The following is an 18,213-nucleotide window of genomic DNA, read 5'->3' as shown; positions in this document are numbered from 1 at the left end:
TGAAGGTCAGATTTGTTTTACCCGGTCACGAATCCGAATAAGAAGAAACTATACGCTTTTTCCAGCACACTCAACCTCACAGGTTTGTCTGTTGTGCGATACTGTGTGTTATGTTTAAAATTCTCTTCGGACTAAGCCACCACCATTCACCGTCTAGGCTGAAATAACACAACTTTAACAAAAGCGTTGGTCAAATGATTTTCAATGACAAGGCGATGGTGCCAGGATCCTGTTAGTTTGACCAATTGGAACTGGGTGCTATTAATAAGTTTAACTCGTGTGTTGTCAACGGCATTTGTTCTTTTATAACACGCACTGTCTTTCACGGGGTACAATCATATTTCATTTAAAAACTCCCCAATGTTTTAGGGTGATCACAAATCTAATACGTTTGCTAGTATTGATTGATGCTGTTGACAAAATATGCCTAAGGTATAATTAAAAATAAAAATAATTTTTTTAAATGTGCTTTGTATTTGTCGTTGAATGCTTGTTTCAAAATGGCTGCTTAAAAGCGACAATTATAATTTCATACAATATCAATTTGACAGTTCGCACTTTTAACTGTGTTTGCTTTAACTTTTCGCTCTGTTTATTTTCTGATTATATGCTTATGACTATACAACGAGTAAGGTGTTTTGTTCCCACGAGTTTATTCGGCGTTATTTCGAGTGATTGTGTACGATGCCAACATATTTGGTAATTGGTCATTTACCGTAAACGTTTGCTTATTCGGATCTTGTCTCATTGAACAATGTTTGAGTCATATCAATGAGACCAGTAAACAAACATAATGCCACTTTTCCTGTGTTAGCTTGGGTACCAGGCAAAAGTACACATACATACACATACATAAACAATTTGTCATTTTGAATGAATCATTGTTTACTAAAATAGCTCAGTGCGATATCTTTAAAATATCACTTTATGATAAGAATTACCGGACTGTCACGTTCGTAGTGCGATATAAATTTTGCTCATTGTATGCACATAACTGAATTCTGTCCTACTTGAATATAAGGCAGGGAGAAAATGGCCGAATACATTATTTCTTGTCCAATTCTAATTGCAGTTCGGGATTCAAATTGGTTGATATAATTCTCTGGTAGCAAAGTCAGCCTCATCAAATTAACGGAAAAATAATAGTAGATCTTAATCAAATAAATATTTAAATCAATTTGCTTATAATAATGAAAATAAATATACCTATACCCACCTGATTCGAATAAACTTCAAATGACAATTGTTGAGTCATGTTATTTAATATCTTCGAAAGACATTAAGCTTTCTCGATCGCCCAAATATTTCATACAAAAATTCGTTTTGAATCCAACGAAAATATTAACGTGTAAGTAAAGTCCTTTATATAATAAAAATCTTTGACATACAAAGTGAAGAAAATAGAGTAAATATACATATATAAACCGAACGTTATGATGAACTATCATAGTCATAACAAGCCGAGAAAGTATCTATTTGTTATTGAGTAAAATGGCTGTGGTTGTTTGTTTATTGGAATGTTGTTAAAACGGTAGCATATACTAACCACCGACTAACTAAACCTAGTACTTTTCACATATTATAATGTTCAATGAATATTTGATTCAGCATGTCATATTCTAAATATAAAATAAAAAATAAAACCGAGCAAAAATAATCATAACAACACTTATAACATTAATGGTATAAAAATATAAAACACCAAAAAGTAAAATAATATAATTCACATAATTTAAAATCACGAAACAACACAATATATAGTGTGTTTTTTTATGTCAAAGCATGCATTATGCACATTCACGGTAGTTGAATGTGTTACTTTTAAAAAGTATAGTTGATTAGTTATAAACAGTCAATGCATTCAACATTCAAAGGTGTTGGAATGTGTAATAGTAAGAATTGTACGCTTTGAATTATATCACAACCGTCACGCTGATTGATACGCCGTCTCTAGAATAAAGTGTTACATGATTGGTTCATTTTTGTTGTTATTGCCCATACTACGATTTTAAAAGGCAAATTCTTCCAATCACACGAATATGCACATTTGACATTAACATTTAAGTAATTGTATTATTTATGGAGCATTTTGTACGCTCTTTCGAAAGATAATAAGGCATTCGCTTTTTTATACAGTCTAAAATTAATTAATAACCAGTCTCCTAGTGAAATCTATCAAATAATTACTGTCAAAAGTGGTTAATTACGCTTATCTATCATGACAGTTTTATTTGCTCAAGTCAAGTATAAGTGTCTCCACTTTGCCAGTCTTGGCCATTTCACACAACACATGCAACTCGGTGTCACCGAACATGAAAGTTGTCTTAGTTTTCTGTTCCTCCAGAGGAATGTCTATTTCGATGTGAATTTCAATTTCACCGAGTTGTTCACATCCAGGATCTGTTATGAATGTCGGATCCCTGTCTTTTGTCCTGAATATCTTAATATAATTATATTCACAATTAGGAGTGGTAAACTGTGTCACTTTGGAATCTACTTGCACCTCTTCATTCGCTCTTACAAATATTTTGAAACAGTCGGTGACATTCCATTTCCCATCTATGTATACTTTCCTATCCGCAGGATGTTTCTTCTCGTCATATTTTGTCCGTACACCTATCCCATACGTGTAATCCATAACCCTTGATGAGATTAAATCAGGCTTGTGTCCGAACATCACGGCTCCCTTCAGCACGGCCAGCCCCGCCTCTCCAGGAATGATCAGCTGTTTCCCGGGTAATTCTTCCTTAATCCTCTGCTGCACATATGGACTCTCCGCAAACCCCCCAACTAAGATGATTAGACCGACATCTTTAGTTCGTTCTTCTTTTAGAACATTGCTTATGTGATTTACAGTCTTGGAAACCGGGTCTGTGAACCAACTTTGCATGATTGACGAGTCGACAGCAAGCTTATCTCTTCCTCTCGTGAAAACTCGTTTACCGTATTTCAAAGATGCCAGTCGGTCGGATAAAGACTGATGACACTGCTCCTCTGATATTTCCTTAAGAACCACTGGGATGCGAAATGTGATGTCGGTCTTAGAATCAAACTCGAATTTCCTCTTCTTTACCTCAAAGTCACGAATCATATCAAAGTAATCGTACATGTCTTTACTTTGCAATGTATTAATGGCCAATCCCCCAAATACTTCTGTCATAAACCCTATGAAGTTTGCATCGACATATATTCCGCCCCACGGACCGCCGCTGGGGGCATAAATATTCTTCAGTGAGCCATCACTTTGTTTTTCGTGGACTGATATGTCAGCAGTTCCACCTATGGAATACAAAAAAGGCAGATAAAATACGCGAGTAGAAGTAGCAGTTAAAGTAGACGTATTACTATTATCATTAGTAGTAGTAGTAGTAGAAGTAGTAGTAGTAGAAGAAGTAGTAGTAGTAGCAGTTGTAGTAGTAGTGGTAGTAGTAGTAGTAGTAGTAGTAGTAGTAGTAGTAGTAATAGTAGTAGTAGTAGTAGTAGTACTAGTAGTAGTAGTACTAGAATAAGTAGTAATAGTAGTAGTAGTAGTAGTAGTAGTAGTAGTAGAAGTAGTAGTAGTAGTAGTAGTAGTAGTAGTAGTAGTAGTAGTAGTAGTAGTAGTAGTAGTAGTAGTAGTAGTAGTAGTAGTAGTAGTAGTAGTAGTAGTAGTAGTAGTAGTAGTAGTGTAGTAGTAGTAGTAGTAGTAGTAGTAGTAGTAGTAGTAGTAGTAGTAGTAGTAGTAGTAGTAGTAGTAGTAGTAGTAGTAAGTAGTAGTCGTAGTAGTAGTCGTCGTAGTAGTAGTAGTAGTAGTAGTAGTCGTAGTAGTAGTCGTAGGTAGTCTAGTAGTAGTAGTAGTAGTAGTCTATAGTAGTAGTAGTAGTAGTCGTCGTAGTAGTAGTAGTAGTAGTAGTCGTAGTAGTAGTAGTAGTCGTAGTCGTAGTCGTCGTAGTAGTAGTCGTAGAAATAGTAGTAGTGTAATAGTCGTAGTCGTAGAAGTGGTAGAAGTAGTAGTACTAGAAGAAGTAGTAATAGTCGTAGTAGTAGCAGTAGTAGTAGCCGTAGTAGTAGTAGTAGTAGTCGTAGTAGTCGTAGTCGTCGTCTAGTTGTCGTAGTAGTCGTAGTAGTAGTCGTAGCCGTAGTAGTAGTCGTAGTCGTAGTAGTCGTCGTCGTAGTCGTAGTAGTAGTAGTAGTCGTCGAAGAAGCCGTAGTCGTAATCGTAATCCTCCTAGTCGTCGTAGTCGTAGTAGTCGTAGTAGTAGTCCTCTTGTCGAAGTAGTAGCCGTACTTGTCTTCGTAATAGTAGTCGTAGTCGTCGTAGTCGTAGTAGTAGTAGTAGTCGTCGTAGTCGTCGTAGTCGTCGTGTCGTCGTCGTAGTCGTAGTAGTCGTCGTCGTAGTCGTAGTCGTCGTCGTCGTAGTAGTAGTAGTCGTAGTCGTCGTCTTGTAGTCGTCCTAGTAGTAGTCGTCGTAGTAGTCGTAGTCGTCGTCGTAGTCGTAGTCGTAGTCGTCGTAGTAGTCGTAGTAGTAGTAGTAGTAGTAGTAGTAGTAGTAGTAGTAGTAGTAGTAGTAGTAGTAGTAGTAGTAGTAGTAGTAGTAGAGTAGTAGTAGTAGGGTTCATATAGTCACACAAAACCCTCATATTTGTCCCTTATTATTGTCATTTAATGACATCTGGACATCAATAATTAATTTATGTGTAAACAATTTGTTATTCGGTTTACCGCTTACTTTCCTAATAATGTCTTGGATACACGATTTTAGACTGTCATATTACTGATATAGCTTTTAGATAAAATTATTTTTTATTACTGTCATATGTTGACAATTTGATAATAATGTTCGTGTTATCTAGTACTGTAGACGTTATGTTGAATGCTTTGTTATTGATAACATTTTCATTATCAAATCAAATAATTTAGGTGTTTTTTATTTGAAAATAATTAGATTCCCGAAGATAATATCATGTTTTGCTACTGAGATGTCTCATTCAAAGTTGTTAAGTAACATTTACTTTTATTTTACTATTTAGTTTATCATCAGATAATATTTTTATCTGTAATCATTGTAAAAATTGTTGTTATAAGTATTGTCTAGTGGTTAAACTATTTTATATGTTTCAACTATACACCAGTATAGGTACGGTATAGATAATTTTATTCAAAACTGTTATATGTAACAAAATAAAAACATGCAATTAATAGATTTGCTTATTATACCAAGTATATTTTGGTGTAAATGTAAGAATACAATTGCATATTGTAACTAATAATCTGAGTAAATATGAACGAAAAAACTAATGTATTGTAAATACAGATATGTACAAAAAAAGCAAATCAACATACTTATTGTTTAATCACTCAAGAATAAACTACCTCATTCAACGCATTACTGGGTCTATGGTAAATCTCTCTAATGAACTTTTTAAACCCTTTTTTCTGCTATGCCCTATAAGCTCCCATTCTACCCACAGTTACGCTTGGAATCGTTTGCATTTGATTAAAACTTGTGTGAAGGTCAGATTTGTTTTACCCGGTCACGAATCCGAATAAGAAGAAACTATACGCTTTTTCCCGCACACTCAACCTCACAGGTTTGTCTGTTGTGCGATACTGTGTGTTATGTTTAAAATTCTCTTCGGACTAAGCCACCACCATTCACCGTCTAGGCTGGAATAGCACAACTTTAACAAAAGCGTTGGTCAAATGATTTTCAATGACAAGGCGATGGTGCCAGGATCCTGTTAGTTTGACCAATTGGAACTGGGTGCTATTAATAAGTTTAACTCGTGTGTTGTCAACGGCATTTGTTCTTTTATAACACGCACTGTCTTTCACGGGGTACAATCATATTTCATTTAAAAACTCCCCAATGTTTTAGGGTGATCACAAATCTAATACGTTTGCTAGTATTGATTGATGCTGTTGACAAAATATGCCTAAGGTATAATTAAAAATAAAAATAATTTTTTTAAATGTGCTTTGTATTTGTCGTTGAATGCTTGTTTCAAAATGGCTGCTTAAAAGCGACAATTATAATTTCATACAATATCAATTTGACAGTTTGCACTTTTAACTGTGTTTGCTTTAACTTTTCGCTCTGTTTATTTTCTGATTATATGCTTATGACTATACAACGAGTAAGGTGTTTTGTTCCCACGAGTTTATTCGGCGTTATTTCGAGTGATTGTGTACGATGCCAACATATTTGGTAATTGGTCATTTACCGTAAACGTTTGCTTATTCGGATCTTGTCTCATTGAACAATGTTTGAGTAATATCAATCAGACCAGTAAACAAACATAATGCCACTTTTCCTGTGTTAGCTTGGGTACCAGGCAAAAGTACACATACATACACATACATAAACAATTTGTCATTTTGAATGAATCATTGTTTACTAAAATAGCTCAGTGCGATATCTTTAAAATATCACTTTATGATAAGAATTACCGGACGGTCACGTTCGTAGTGCGATATAAATTTTGCTCATTGTATGCACATAACTGAATTCTGTCCTACTTGAATATAAGGCAGGGAGAAAATGGCCGAATACATTATTTCTTGTCCAATTCTAATTGCAGTTCGGGATTCAAATTGGTTGATATAATTCTCTGGTAGCAAAGTCAGCCTCATCAAATTAACGGAAAAATAATAGTAGATCTTAATCAAATAAATATTTAAATCAATTTGCTTATAATAATGAAAATAAATATACCTATACCCACCTGATTCGAATAAACTTCAAATGACAATTGTTGAGTCATGTTATTTAATATCTTCGAAAGACATTAAGCTTTCTCGATCGCCCAAATATTTCATACAAAAATTCGTTTTGAATCCAACGAAAATATTAACGTGTAAGTAAAGTCCTTTATATAATAAAAATCTTTGACATACAAAGTGAAGAAAATAGAGTAAATATACATATATAAACCGAACGTTATGATGAACTATCAAAGTCATAACAAGCCGAGAAAGTATCTATTTGTTATTGAGTGAAATGGCTGTGGTTGTTAATTTATTGGAATGTTGTTAAAACGGTAGCATATACTAACCACCGACTAACTAAACCTAGTACGTTTCACATATTATAATGTTCAATGAATATTTGATTCAGCATGTCATATTCTAAATATAAAATAAAAAATAAAACCGAGCAAAAATAATCATAACAACACTTATAACATTAATGGTATAAAAATATAAAACACCAAAAAGTAAAATAATATAATTAACATAATTTAAAAGCACGAAACAACACAATATATAGTGTGTTTTTTTTTATGTCAAAGCATGCATTATGCACATTCACGGTAGTTGAATGTGTAACTTTTAAAAAGTATAGTTGATTAGTTATAAACAGTCAATGCATTCAACATTCAAAGGTGTTGGAATGTGTAATAGTAAGAATTGTACGCTTTGAATTATATCACAACCGGCACGCTGATTGATACGCCGTCTCTAGAATAAAGTGTTACATGATTGGTTCATTTTTGTTGTTATTGCCCATACTACGATTTTAAAAAGGCAAATTCTTCCAATCACACGAATATGCACATTTGACATTAACATTTAAGTAATTGTATTATTTATGGAGCATTTTGTACGCTCTTTCGAAAGATAATAAGGCATTCGCTTTTTTATACAGTCTAAAATTAATTAATAACCAGTCTCCTAGTGAAATCTATCAAATAATTACTGTCAAAAGTGGTTAATTACGCTTATCTATCATGACAGTTTTATTTGCTCAAGTCAAGTATAAGTGTCTCCACTTTGCCAGTCTTGACCATTTCACACAACACATGCAACTCGGTGTCACCGAACATGAAAGTTGTCTTAGTTTTCTGTTCCTCCAGAGGAATGTCTATTTCGCTGTGAATTTCAATTACACCAAGTGGTTCACACCCAGGATCTGTTATGAATGTCGGATCCCTGTCTTTTGTCCTGAATATCTTAATATAATTATATTCACAATTAGGAGTGGTAAACTGTGTCACTTTGGAATCTACTTGCACCTCTTCATTCGCTCTTACAAATATTTTGAAACAGTCGGTGACTTTCCATTTCCCATCTATGTATACTTTCCTATCCGCAGGATGTTTCTTCTCGTCATATTTTGTCCGTACACCTATCCCATACGTGTAATCCATAACCCTTGATGAGATTATGTCAGGCTTGTGTCCGAACATCACGGCTCCCTTCAGCACGGCCAGCCCCGCCTCTCCAGGAATGATCAGCTGTTTCCCGGGTAATTCTTCCTTAATCCTCTGCTGCACATATGGACTCTCCGCAAACCCCCCAACTAAGATGATTAGACCGACATCTTTAGTTCGTTCTTCTTTTAGAACATTGCTTATGTGATTTACAGTCTTGGAAACCGGATCTGTGAACCAACTTTGCATGATTGACGAGTCGACAGCAAGCTTATCTCTTCCTCTCGTGAAAACTCGTTTACCGTATTTCAAAGATGCCAGTCGGTCGGATAAAGACTGATGACACTGCTCCTCTGATATTTCCTTAAGAACCACTGGGATGCGAAATGTGATGTCGGTCTTAGAATCAAACTCGAATTTCCTCTTCTTTACCTCAAAGTCACGAATCATATCAAAGTAATCGTACATGTCTTTACTTTGCAATGTATTAATGGCCAATCCCCCAAATACTTCTGTCATAAACCCTATGAAGTTTGCATCGACATATATTCCGCCCCACGGACCGCCGCTGGGGGCATAAATATTCTTCAGTGAGCCATCACTTTGTTTTTCGTGGACTGATATGTCAGCAGTTCCACCTATGGAAAACAAAAAAGGCAGATAAAATACGCGAGTAGTAGTAGCAGTTAAAGTAGACGTATTACTATTATTATTATTAGTAGTAGTAGTAGAAGTAGTAGTAGAAGAAGTAGTAGTAGTAGTAGCAGTAGTAGAAGTAGTAGAAGTAGTAGTAGTAGTAGTAGCAGTAGAAGTAAGAGTAGTAGTAGTAGTAGTAGTACTAGAAGAAGTAGTAGTAGTAGTATTAGAAGAAGTAGTAGTAGTAGTAGTAGTAGTAGTAGTTGTAGTAGTAGTAGTAGTAGTTGTAGAAGTAATAGTAGTAATAGTAATTGTAATTGTAACAGTAGCAGTAGCAGTAGCAGTAGTAGTAGTAGTAGTAGTAGTAGTAGTAGTAGTAGTAGTAGTAGTAGTAGTAGTAGTAGTAGTAGTAGTAGTAGTCGTAGTAGCAGTAGTAGTAGCAGTTGTTGTTGTTGTTGTGGTTGTTGTTGTTTTAGCAGTAAAAGTAGTAGTAGTAGTAGAAGTAGTAGTAGTAGTATTAGTATTAGTAGAAGTAGTAGTAGTAGTAGTAGTAGTAGTAGTAGTAGTAGTAGTAGTAGTAGTAGTAGTTATAATAGTAGTAGTAGTAGTAGTAGTAGTAGTAGTAGTAGTAGTAGTAGTAGTAGTAGTAGTAGTGGTAGTAGTAGTAATTTTTGTTGTTGTTGTTGTTGTTGTGGTGGTGTTTTTGTTTTCGTTATAGCTATTACAACCTCCAATGTCGACGACCATGAACTTTTTTCCCGTCAAAGTGTGTCCAAGGGCCTCACAACAGACCGCGGCTGCCTCGGGTTCCAGGGCTAATTTTAGACGGTCACCATCGATACCAGCCTAAAAACAAACAAAAAACCATTTTTAAATTTAGCCTGTAATTGTAACTAGTTTTGTTTTCAAGATAGAACATATAATCATGGTATAGGACATATAAACATGGCACTTGTTCTAGATTTACGTTGAGTTCATTGACAGAGAAATCGATGAGCAATTGTAAATTTGTTTATAACCTATTCTGTACCTCAATCGCTGCTTCTCTCATGAATTGTTTGGCAGCTATGCCCCAGATAGCTGGTACGGTAATTATGTATCTGATGTCAGTTTCTCTCGTCCCAATTTTACTCATACTCAAAGCGTCCAAAAGGTGTTTCAGCAGATACTTGAGCGACATCGTAAATATCGGTTTGGCTGGGAAAGTTTTACGTTCCAAATCTTCAACGGTTGCTGAACGCGAAATTCGCTGAAACAGTATATGTATAAAATACGAAAGCCATGCGGAGAGGTACATCTTATATAATAAGTCCCCTAATACCAAACCTCACAGCGGCTGAATTGACTTGCTATAGTTATTTTTTATAACGAGACGGTATAAAAATACGCTACTAAACGTGTTAAGCGTTCACAAAGAATACACAATTACCTGTGATTTAGAGAAAAATGTGTTTTTATGAGGGTTGCATAATACTATCTCAAAGAATATTGAACAGTTTTATGTAACAATATATTTTGTTTTTAATAAGAGCTATTGCCTTAAGAACTTTCGTCGTCATCATGACCCTACTTAACAACCATAATTATGCATTCGATCATATCAGCATATGTATTTTACTGACATTTATACTTACAATAATGATCATTCGCTATACGTGTTAATTAGAAACCATGGCGCGCCAGAGACATTGAAGTTAATAATAAATGTGACGATTACCTGATTATGTAGAACCATCTTAAATCTTCTAAACAGTCTCCAACCATGGTGTTTTTCGTCCTCAGCCAAAGATGAATACTTATCCTCGGCGTCGAATCCAAAGGAATGGAACTCACCATCCTCATTGAGAAGAACACTTGTCGGGGTTTTAAGTGAGATGAGTTTACCAGACCCGGCAGTCCAATTCTTGTTAGTTTTGACGTCATTTGGAGAGTCTTTGAAGGAGAACGCATATCCACTGTAAGTGGTTCCAAAGTCGAAGGCGGCCACAATCAGGGATTGACTTCCGGTAGCCATAACTTTATCTAAATATATATTTAGATGTAAATTTAGCTGTAAATATTGTCACTTAAATGTTTTGTGCCGTCACATTGATGAAATGTCAGTGGCACCAATGTGTGTGATTATAATTGAAGTAATTGGATAGCATACCAGTTATTTAAAAGGATTCATAACATTGTTTTATGTTGTAGAACTGTAGAACGATATTTTTTCCATTCTTCGTAAGTCTCCTATTGTAATGGTATTCTGCATCGAAAATCGAAATGTATATATCTCGACGTGCAATCACTGTTATAACAGAATATGATTTTTGGTCAATTGATCGCAGTTTAACACTCTCTAATGCTATCAACTCCACGACGTAGTGACAAATTCCTCCTTCGAATTATTACAGTATTAGTCATAGCTTAACGTTAAACTGTTCAAACGAAGAATAAATACGTTAAATATGTTCGTTTTTGTGTAAATCGAAATCTCCATAAAGTCATTCAGGACTACTTGATTTATTTTCAACCAATAGATGACTGCAAAACGTAACACCGTATCCGTCTTACCATTGGGGTTGTCATGTTTTATTTCAACTGATTTTTCCGATGATTAAGGTTCAACAGTGACTAATGGCCGTAGTATTTCGAAGGAAAGCTTTGTCAATGACAAACCTACGTTGAGTTTATAGCATAAGTTTGTATTAATTTTGACAAATAGACTGAGAATCGCTTTCTGATGATTTTGGCGTCGAGATTTACTCATTGTTGGCCATCTTAGTGCAATGATGGATATACGGTGTGGATTTGAATCAACTAAACAGTGTTTAAAATAGATAGGTGCTCTCTGCGGAAAACCACGCAGATGCATTTTTGTAATGCTGCATTTTATGCAGATTAAATCTTAATAAACGAATTGTCTATTGCGGAAAATATAAATTATAAATAAATAAAATGAGTAGACAACACGTTTGGAAGGCGCTAAACACGGTGACTTTGTCCATACCATACTTACATCAGGGAATGCCATTCTGATCTTGCCTCTGCAAGTATGGATCCTTGCAGAATTTCCAACCTAGTCCTCTCTCAATCAATGTGTCTCCGTCGGTGTTTTACTTATTTGTATGCAATGCCGTGCATTGTAGAGGTAATACATCATTGGACTTAAATAAAACTAGTTTCCTCCGGGAGAATATGGAGTTTTATTATGTATATAATTAACAATACATATTAGTTATGAATATAGCAAGAAAAGAGCCGCTGGAGCTTTCATGATAAAGTTCATAATAATTTTCATTGACGTTACTAGCGGCATGCGCACTTGCTACACATGACATTATACCAAACTGTATATAAATATTAAATATTGATATGCTTATTTGTTAGCAGGTATGTTTAAATGCCTATCGATATTTAATGACTTTCTTTACCCAGTTTAAGTGGTAAAGTATATTCTTAATATAGACTGTATTCATTTACCTCCATCTACGTTTGTATAGACAAGTATTGATAAATACTTAAAATTTAATTATGTTTTGTTCTGACTGAGGTTTACAAGTGCGGTATATTATTTCAAATATAATTGCGTTGCTCAGAATTCGCCTTTTATTTATCAGGTAAGGAAAGTGTTTAATTGTATTCCTCTAAAACTAAAAAGTGTTCTTTAATATAACATGAATTAGAAATTAAGATAAATTAAAACGTGTATTATTTCATTGACATCAATAGTATCGTTGTTGTCACTACTTTTACAAAGTTTCTTGTAACAATTATATTACTGCATTAAACTACCAAAATGCTGATTATTAAATGAATGCGTGATTATGTACTTAGTATTTATGGAATAAAAACATAAAATCATATTCTCTCATTTAGGTTTTCATCATTTAGTTAATGAATGTTGTTATCATTGTCACGCCTATTATACAATGAATGTCATAAAATAGCGAGATGCGTGTCCCTATGCAGCCGTTCAATTGGTTTTGTAGACCTGCATTAATACACTAAATCAATACACTGTGAGACCAATTATATCACCGGATCATAACTGTGTTCATGATGTGTTTTCCCAATCCAATTCCTATCTGACAATATTTCGTTAATGGGCAGTATCTTAGCTAAACTATTTTATTATCTTTTGAAATTCAAGTGTGACATGATCTTTGGACCTACGAATCTGATTATTGGCAACTCACCGTCTCAAAATACTTAACATTGCTGAAACTTATTCATTTGAAAAGTCTTGAGTGCAGAAGGTGTGAATGTTGTGGACATAATTCAAACATGTGTACACACGAACATACAAACACATCTGCAGAATCATAATTAGCATGGACCAACATTGGTGGTGTGATAAACATGAGAAGTATAATTGCATATCATATACACCTACCGAAACGACAGAATTTGATGCTATTTTGATTGTTATATTCAGTTAAATATTTTACTCAGAAAATTCTTGTATTTTGTCTTATTGTGTAATACAAGAGCCCTTTATATCAACATCTGAAAGAGAAGAAAACGACATAACGCTTGTCCTACTTTCGATTTGAGATAGAAGAACAAAAACGCTAACTAAATAAAAAATATTGAGATATTGTCTCCTATTAACGTTCTTCTTCGAGTCTTAAAATTATATAAACAACTTCGTGCCTCCCTGTTTACGATTAAGAATGCATTTAATTAGAAACATACTTTTAGCCATTACCAATTTCGATTTGAGAACAGAACAAAATGACATTGCCATCATTTCCTTAAAATATAACATTTCATGAAATCATCACAAATACAGTAACGCCATTATCGATATCAAAGTTCAGTTATGTCATACACATAATGAAAACAGTATTCAGCAAACATCTTACCAGAAATAATCGCACAAACCCACTGCTTGACAAACGAGTCACCTGCTTATTGACCATGGAAGTGATTTGGGATTTTTTTTACTTCGCCTATATATAGATTTCCACGTAGAAGGTAAATGATAGCTACTGCAAGACCTACATTTATATCTGCAGTGGTTATTTTGAAATCCATGTTTGGCACTGACATCTGATATAAATGTGCGTTCTATGATATGAAATTTACCATTTATTACCAATGTTCTGTCTATTAATACGTTACTTAAATCTGTATCACTATGCGTATTGTCGTCATGGTATCTTGCTTCTAACAGTGCATAACAATTGGGTTAAGAAATAGAATGAACTATAAAACGGCTTTTACAAGATTATGATTCACACCACCCAAAACATCTTTATGTCCTCATTATTAAACAGTTTATAAAAACTTATTTGTAAATTGTTACCTTCCCGTCCCGACTATTAAAGTTGTCTACAAATTAATACATATAATTATAAACGGCATTTCTTAAATAAGAATTTCATTATCAACATGACTAATGCGTGAATACATAAAACTATCACAGCGTCAAAATATTTCGAGATACGCTTACAATATCAATGCCTAGAAAGTGTATACTTCTTTTACTCAGGAAAGACCTATAAAATACGATTTTTCATGTAAGTCTGTCGGTATGTCTTGATTTTCTTCTGCCTTGTTGGCCAGTATTCGGGCTGTTTGACTTGATTATTATTTCACAATGAAATGAAAGATTTCAAAATAGGGCATAATTGTAAACCTTAACACAAGATCAACATTGATGCCTTAAATGTCAAGGTACGAGACAAAATGTTAACGCTGAAAGAATGACCAGGATTGTTTTTTCGTTACTTGTTCACAATTAAGGAACAAATTATACTAATTTGCACTTAATCTTTAATAACGCATTGGATTGTAAACAAAATGTATACGGCGTTATAGTCATCGTCATTTATGGGAGCTTTTAAACCACCATAAGTAAATTGAGTTTAATTAAATGTGGCGAACAACAATTTCAAATACATTATTACTGATGCCTCTTACACGCTCATCAGCCTCAATTGTGTAACCCAGGATAGAAAGTTAAAGCATGTTTTATCGATTTAATTCGTATTATCTTGCACAAAGTTAATGTTCTGATCATCATTATAATAAAAGTTGATCGATGTAGTAGTGTGGGTTTTGACGATAGATAATGTTTAGATTGATGCACACTTTTGTTATTATTGCAAGTGCAAGATATCAACGTGTTCGATGTAATACGACAGACTACACTCGATGAAAGCATTGTTCAACGTGACAAAGTATGTACAACCCATGTGGAAAGTTCATTGACAGATGTAACCAAGTGTCTAGGTATTTGGTTTGATAAACGCCCAGTTTGAACCCAACAGATTCTGTTAAGTCACTTTCGAATGAAAATGTTAGCTAATTATTAGCCATGTCTTTTAAAAATCTTAAGCAATAATCAGCATTGTCCTTTCAAAAACTCTGAGCTCCCTCGTGAGAATTTATTGTTGTTGAATGCACTTTCCGTCCTTATTTGCATGGAAGTGGTGATATGACTTTAATATAAAAACGTTCCCCTCCACGAGCATATGTATATTCATTGTTTCTATAACTGATAATGCATTAGCTGGGGATATTGGACAGATATGACACACCACTGGTGTTTGCTCGACCAAGCAAATAAGTGACCAACGATAGCTGTTCATTGCGACTTGATCACTTCCTGCACTAGTCGATTGTGTATGATATTAACACACCCGTTATACGGGAAAATTACACAACATAGTTAAATTTCTGTTGTTGATGAGTCATGATGAAGGCTGAGAATATTTTTTAAAAGCCACAAACCCCCCTCCCGTGCAGCCTGTTCTATGATATGTTTAACCTGACTCTATTAAAATTTCGTTGGCATTCGGTTTAGTAGACCGTGTGTTACTTGAGGAATAAATGCTACAAAGGTTACCATGATTTGTGGCAACTGATTCTTGTTTAACGAAACTTCGTTCGAGACTACATCTGTGTATAAAAATGTTTGACATTAACCATGTACTTACACAAATCTATATAGTTATAATCAGTAATGTGAAAATCTTAAAATTCAGACTAATTCAGAATTCATAATCACTTAAATATATGGACAAGAGTCCGCACATGTGAACATACACACGGAAAGTGTATTCTCTATTTTGCTCATTATTGATCGTGTGACATTCAAAACGAAACGTGGAATAATATATGCTCCAAAAGACAGTTAGCGTTTGTATACGTTGACAATATGCTTTACAATGGTATATATAGGACTTTCGTTTGCTTTGTCTTATTTGTTATACACAAGCTTGTTATGTCATCATAGGATATTGTTAGAATCATGAAATTCGGCTAATACTTTCGGCTACTGCTTGCATTTGTTTTTGTCGGATGTTCCTATATACCACCGTATGTCATCCTGGGGGAGATAAATGAGGCCTTTTATGTGAAATAAACTTATGCAATGGCCACTTTCGATTTGATAATTGAGAGAACTGGTGCAAACATTTTTCCATTATCAATACAAATATTCAATATTGTGTTAGACATACTTATCAATAGCGGTTTAAGCAATATAATACATGAACGTGTCGCACAGCTTGAATAGAGGCTTTATTCGCTATTGCTCAAAAGGGTTTTAAAGCCTAGAAGTATTGATTTGCACGTAGAAGGTGAATGATTCATGTATCGTGCTATAATTTAGTTGGCAGTATTTATTTTGTAAATCATGTACTACACGTGGACATGCATGTGTATTCGACATAATTAATAACTGCCCATGCTATTTTCCATTCTTATGACATTATATTACCTATTAATCATGTTCCTATCCAATTTTCGTTTCGTGTAGACTTTTTTAGAATATTTTTTTCAAGAATCACTGATCCGTAACGCATAGGTAACTTCCGGTTTAATTAGTTTTTCTGCGCATATCTGAATCAACTTGGATAGTTTTTTTTTTGCATTTGGATCATCAACCACTTATACAAAATATTCAAAATTTGAAATATGTACCTCACAGAGCGTTAATCAGCTGCTTGCAATGAACGTTCATTTTAGTTTTTAATTAAGATTTTATATAGTTTTTTAGCGATCCACATCGACCAAACAAAAATTTGAACTTGGTCTAGATTTTACCGAGATAAACATTCTTACCAAGATTTATCTATAACAAATCTGTGTCGTCGATGGTTAGATTTATAGCATGGTAAAACAAGATAAGTACAAGGTGTTTCAAGGATGTGACTTAGTTACCTAGTTTTTACCATATATAACCATATACCATATATATATATACGCTTTTAACCCGTCAAATCTCTGATCGGAGTGTTAAAACAATAATTCCAAATTATTTTTATACAGCTAGAGAACTTAACTGAGGTTAAACATTTGTAATTACCTAAATGAATTGATTATTAATTTCGCATTGATAAATACATATTTGTTTGTCGTTTGGATTTGTTTGTTTCCATTCTATTCTTCGCTTTATCTAGTGACCAATTAGAACATCTATCCAATCTGTGTATGGGGAAATGTCAGATTTTTTTGTATGAAAGCAGTTATTAAAACTGCGCCGTGAACAAACATTTTTATTATGCAATTGATCTGACGTGCATCGTTTTATGTATTAATTATATAGTGTAACATATTTCATATATCATAATATGGTTAATAATTATTCAATATAAAAAAACGTCAATACTTACCAAAAGTCGTGTGTCATCGAACAGAGCATCAAAAAAGTATTTTTAAACATATTCTAAACGCAAGTGTCAAATATCAAATTAAGGCCATACCAAATTGATCAATTGTTCTACGGTATTCGGCCACCAAGCATTTCAACCGAAAAAATTCTTTATTCTTTATAGGAGAGAAGATACAAAATAACTTGATGCCTGCCCCCATTGATGCAGCTTTATCTTTTATTAAGCGGAATGTTCAACCTTTCACTAATAACTATTACACTTGAATTCGATTAAGCATACATTATTTGATTCACTGTAGATCATAACGGTGTTCATTTTGTTGTTGTCGCAATGCGGTTCTTACCGGATATTGTTTTGTTAAAGTGTGTATCTTGGCTTCAACAGCGCATTATTCTTTTGACATTCAAATGTGACATTGTAATAAACCATTTATAACCTCACTTTGCTTATCATTCTGCAACATTATTAATTTGAGAATTCTTCACTGTGGGACGATTTAATTGTTTAGACATTAATTCAAACATGTCTACACGTGATCATAGAAGCACTACCGCAGAAACGTAAATTATATTGGCCCAATACTGAAGATATGGCAAACAAAAGGAGTAACATTGCATAGCATATACAATAAACTCAAAGAAAGCCACTGATGCTATATTGACAACTATATACAATAAAACTGTCTACTCAGGACTTTAATTAATTTTGTCTTTTTTCTATATAAACAACACACTTTATATCAAAATGGGAAAGAAGACAAACCGACATTGAGCGATTACTACTTTCGATTTGAGATACCGAACAAAATGGCGTATCTAAAATAACAATCAGGCGTATCT

The 18,213-nt window shown here is 34.1% G+C and overlaps 2 protein-coding genes across 3 annotated transcripts in view; both read right to left on the bottom strand.

The window, feature by feature from the left end:
- LOC127836373 (dipeptidase 1-like) overlaps positions 1 to 18,213 on the bottom strand; it is a 220,028-nt gene that overhangs the window by 112,644 nt on the left and 89,171 nt on the right. The gene's annotated exons all lie outside the window — the stretch shown is intronic.
- LOC127836370 (heat shock 70 kDa protein 12B-like) lies at positions 1,195 to 16,811 on the bottom strand. Of its 2 annotated transcripts, none has more exons than XM_052362977.1 (5): positions 13,616 to 16,811; positions 10,486 to 10,790; positions 9,799 to 10,017; positions 9,497 to 9,614; positions 1,195 to 3,279 (listed from the first exon to the last, which is right to left on the bottom strand). In XM_052362977.1, the coding sequence occupies exons 2-5, from the start codon at positions 10,780 to 10,782 to the stop codon at positions 2,228 to 2,230; spliced, it is 1,686 nt and encodes a 561-aa protein (XP_052218937.1). In that variant the 5' UTR covers positions 10,783 to 10,790; positions 13,616 to 16,811; the 3' UTR covers positions 1,195 to 2,227. The 2 variants fall into 2 exon arrangements, with proteins under 2 accessions (XP_052218937.1, XP_052218936.1); XM_052362976.1 differs by lacking the exon at positions 1,195 to 3,279 and adding an exon at positions 6,830 to 8,770 and having other exon boundaries at positions 13,616 to 16,537.

This window comes from Dreissena polymorpha, chromosome 6 (genome assembly GCF_020536995.1).
Source record: "Dreissena polymorpha isolate Duluth1 chromosome 6, UMN_Dpol_1.0, whole genome shotgun sequence".
NCBI classification, from domain to species: Eukaryota; Metazoa; Mollusca; class Bivalvia; order Myida; family Dreissenidae; genus Dreissena; species Dreissena polymorpha.
The sequence above is the reverse complement of the archived record's forward strand: the minus strand, read 5'-3'. Positions and strand labels throughout refer to the sequence as shown.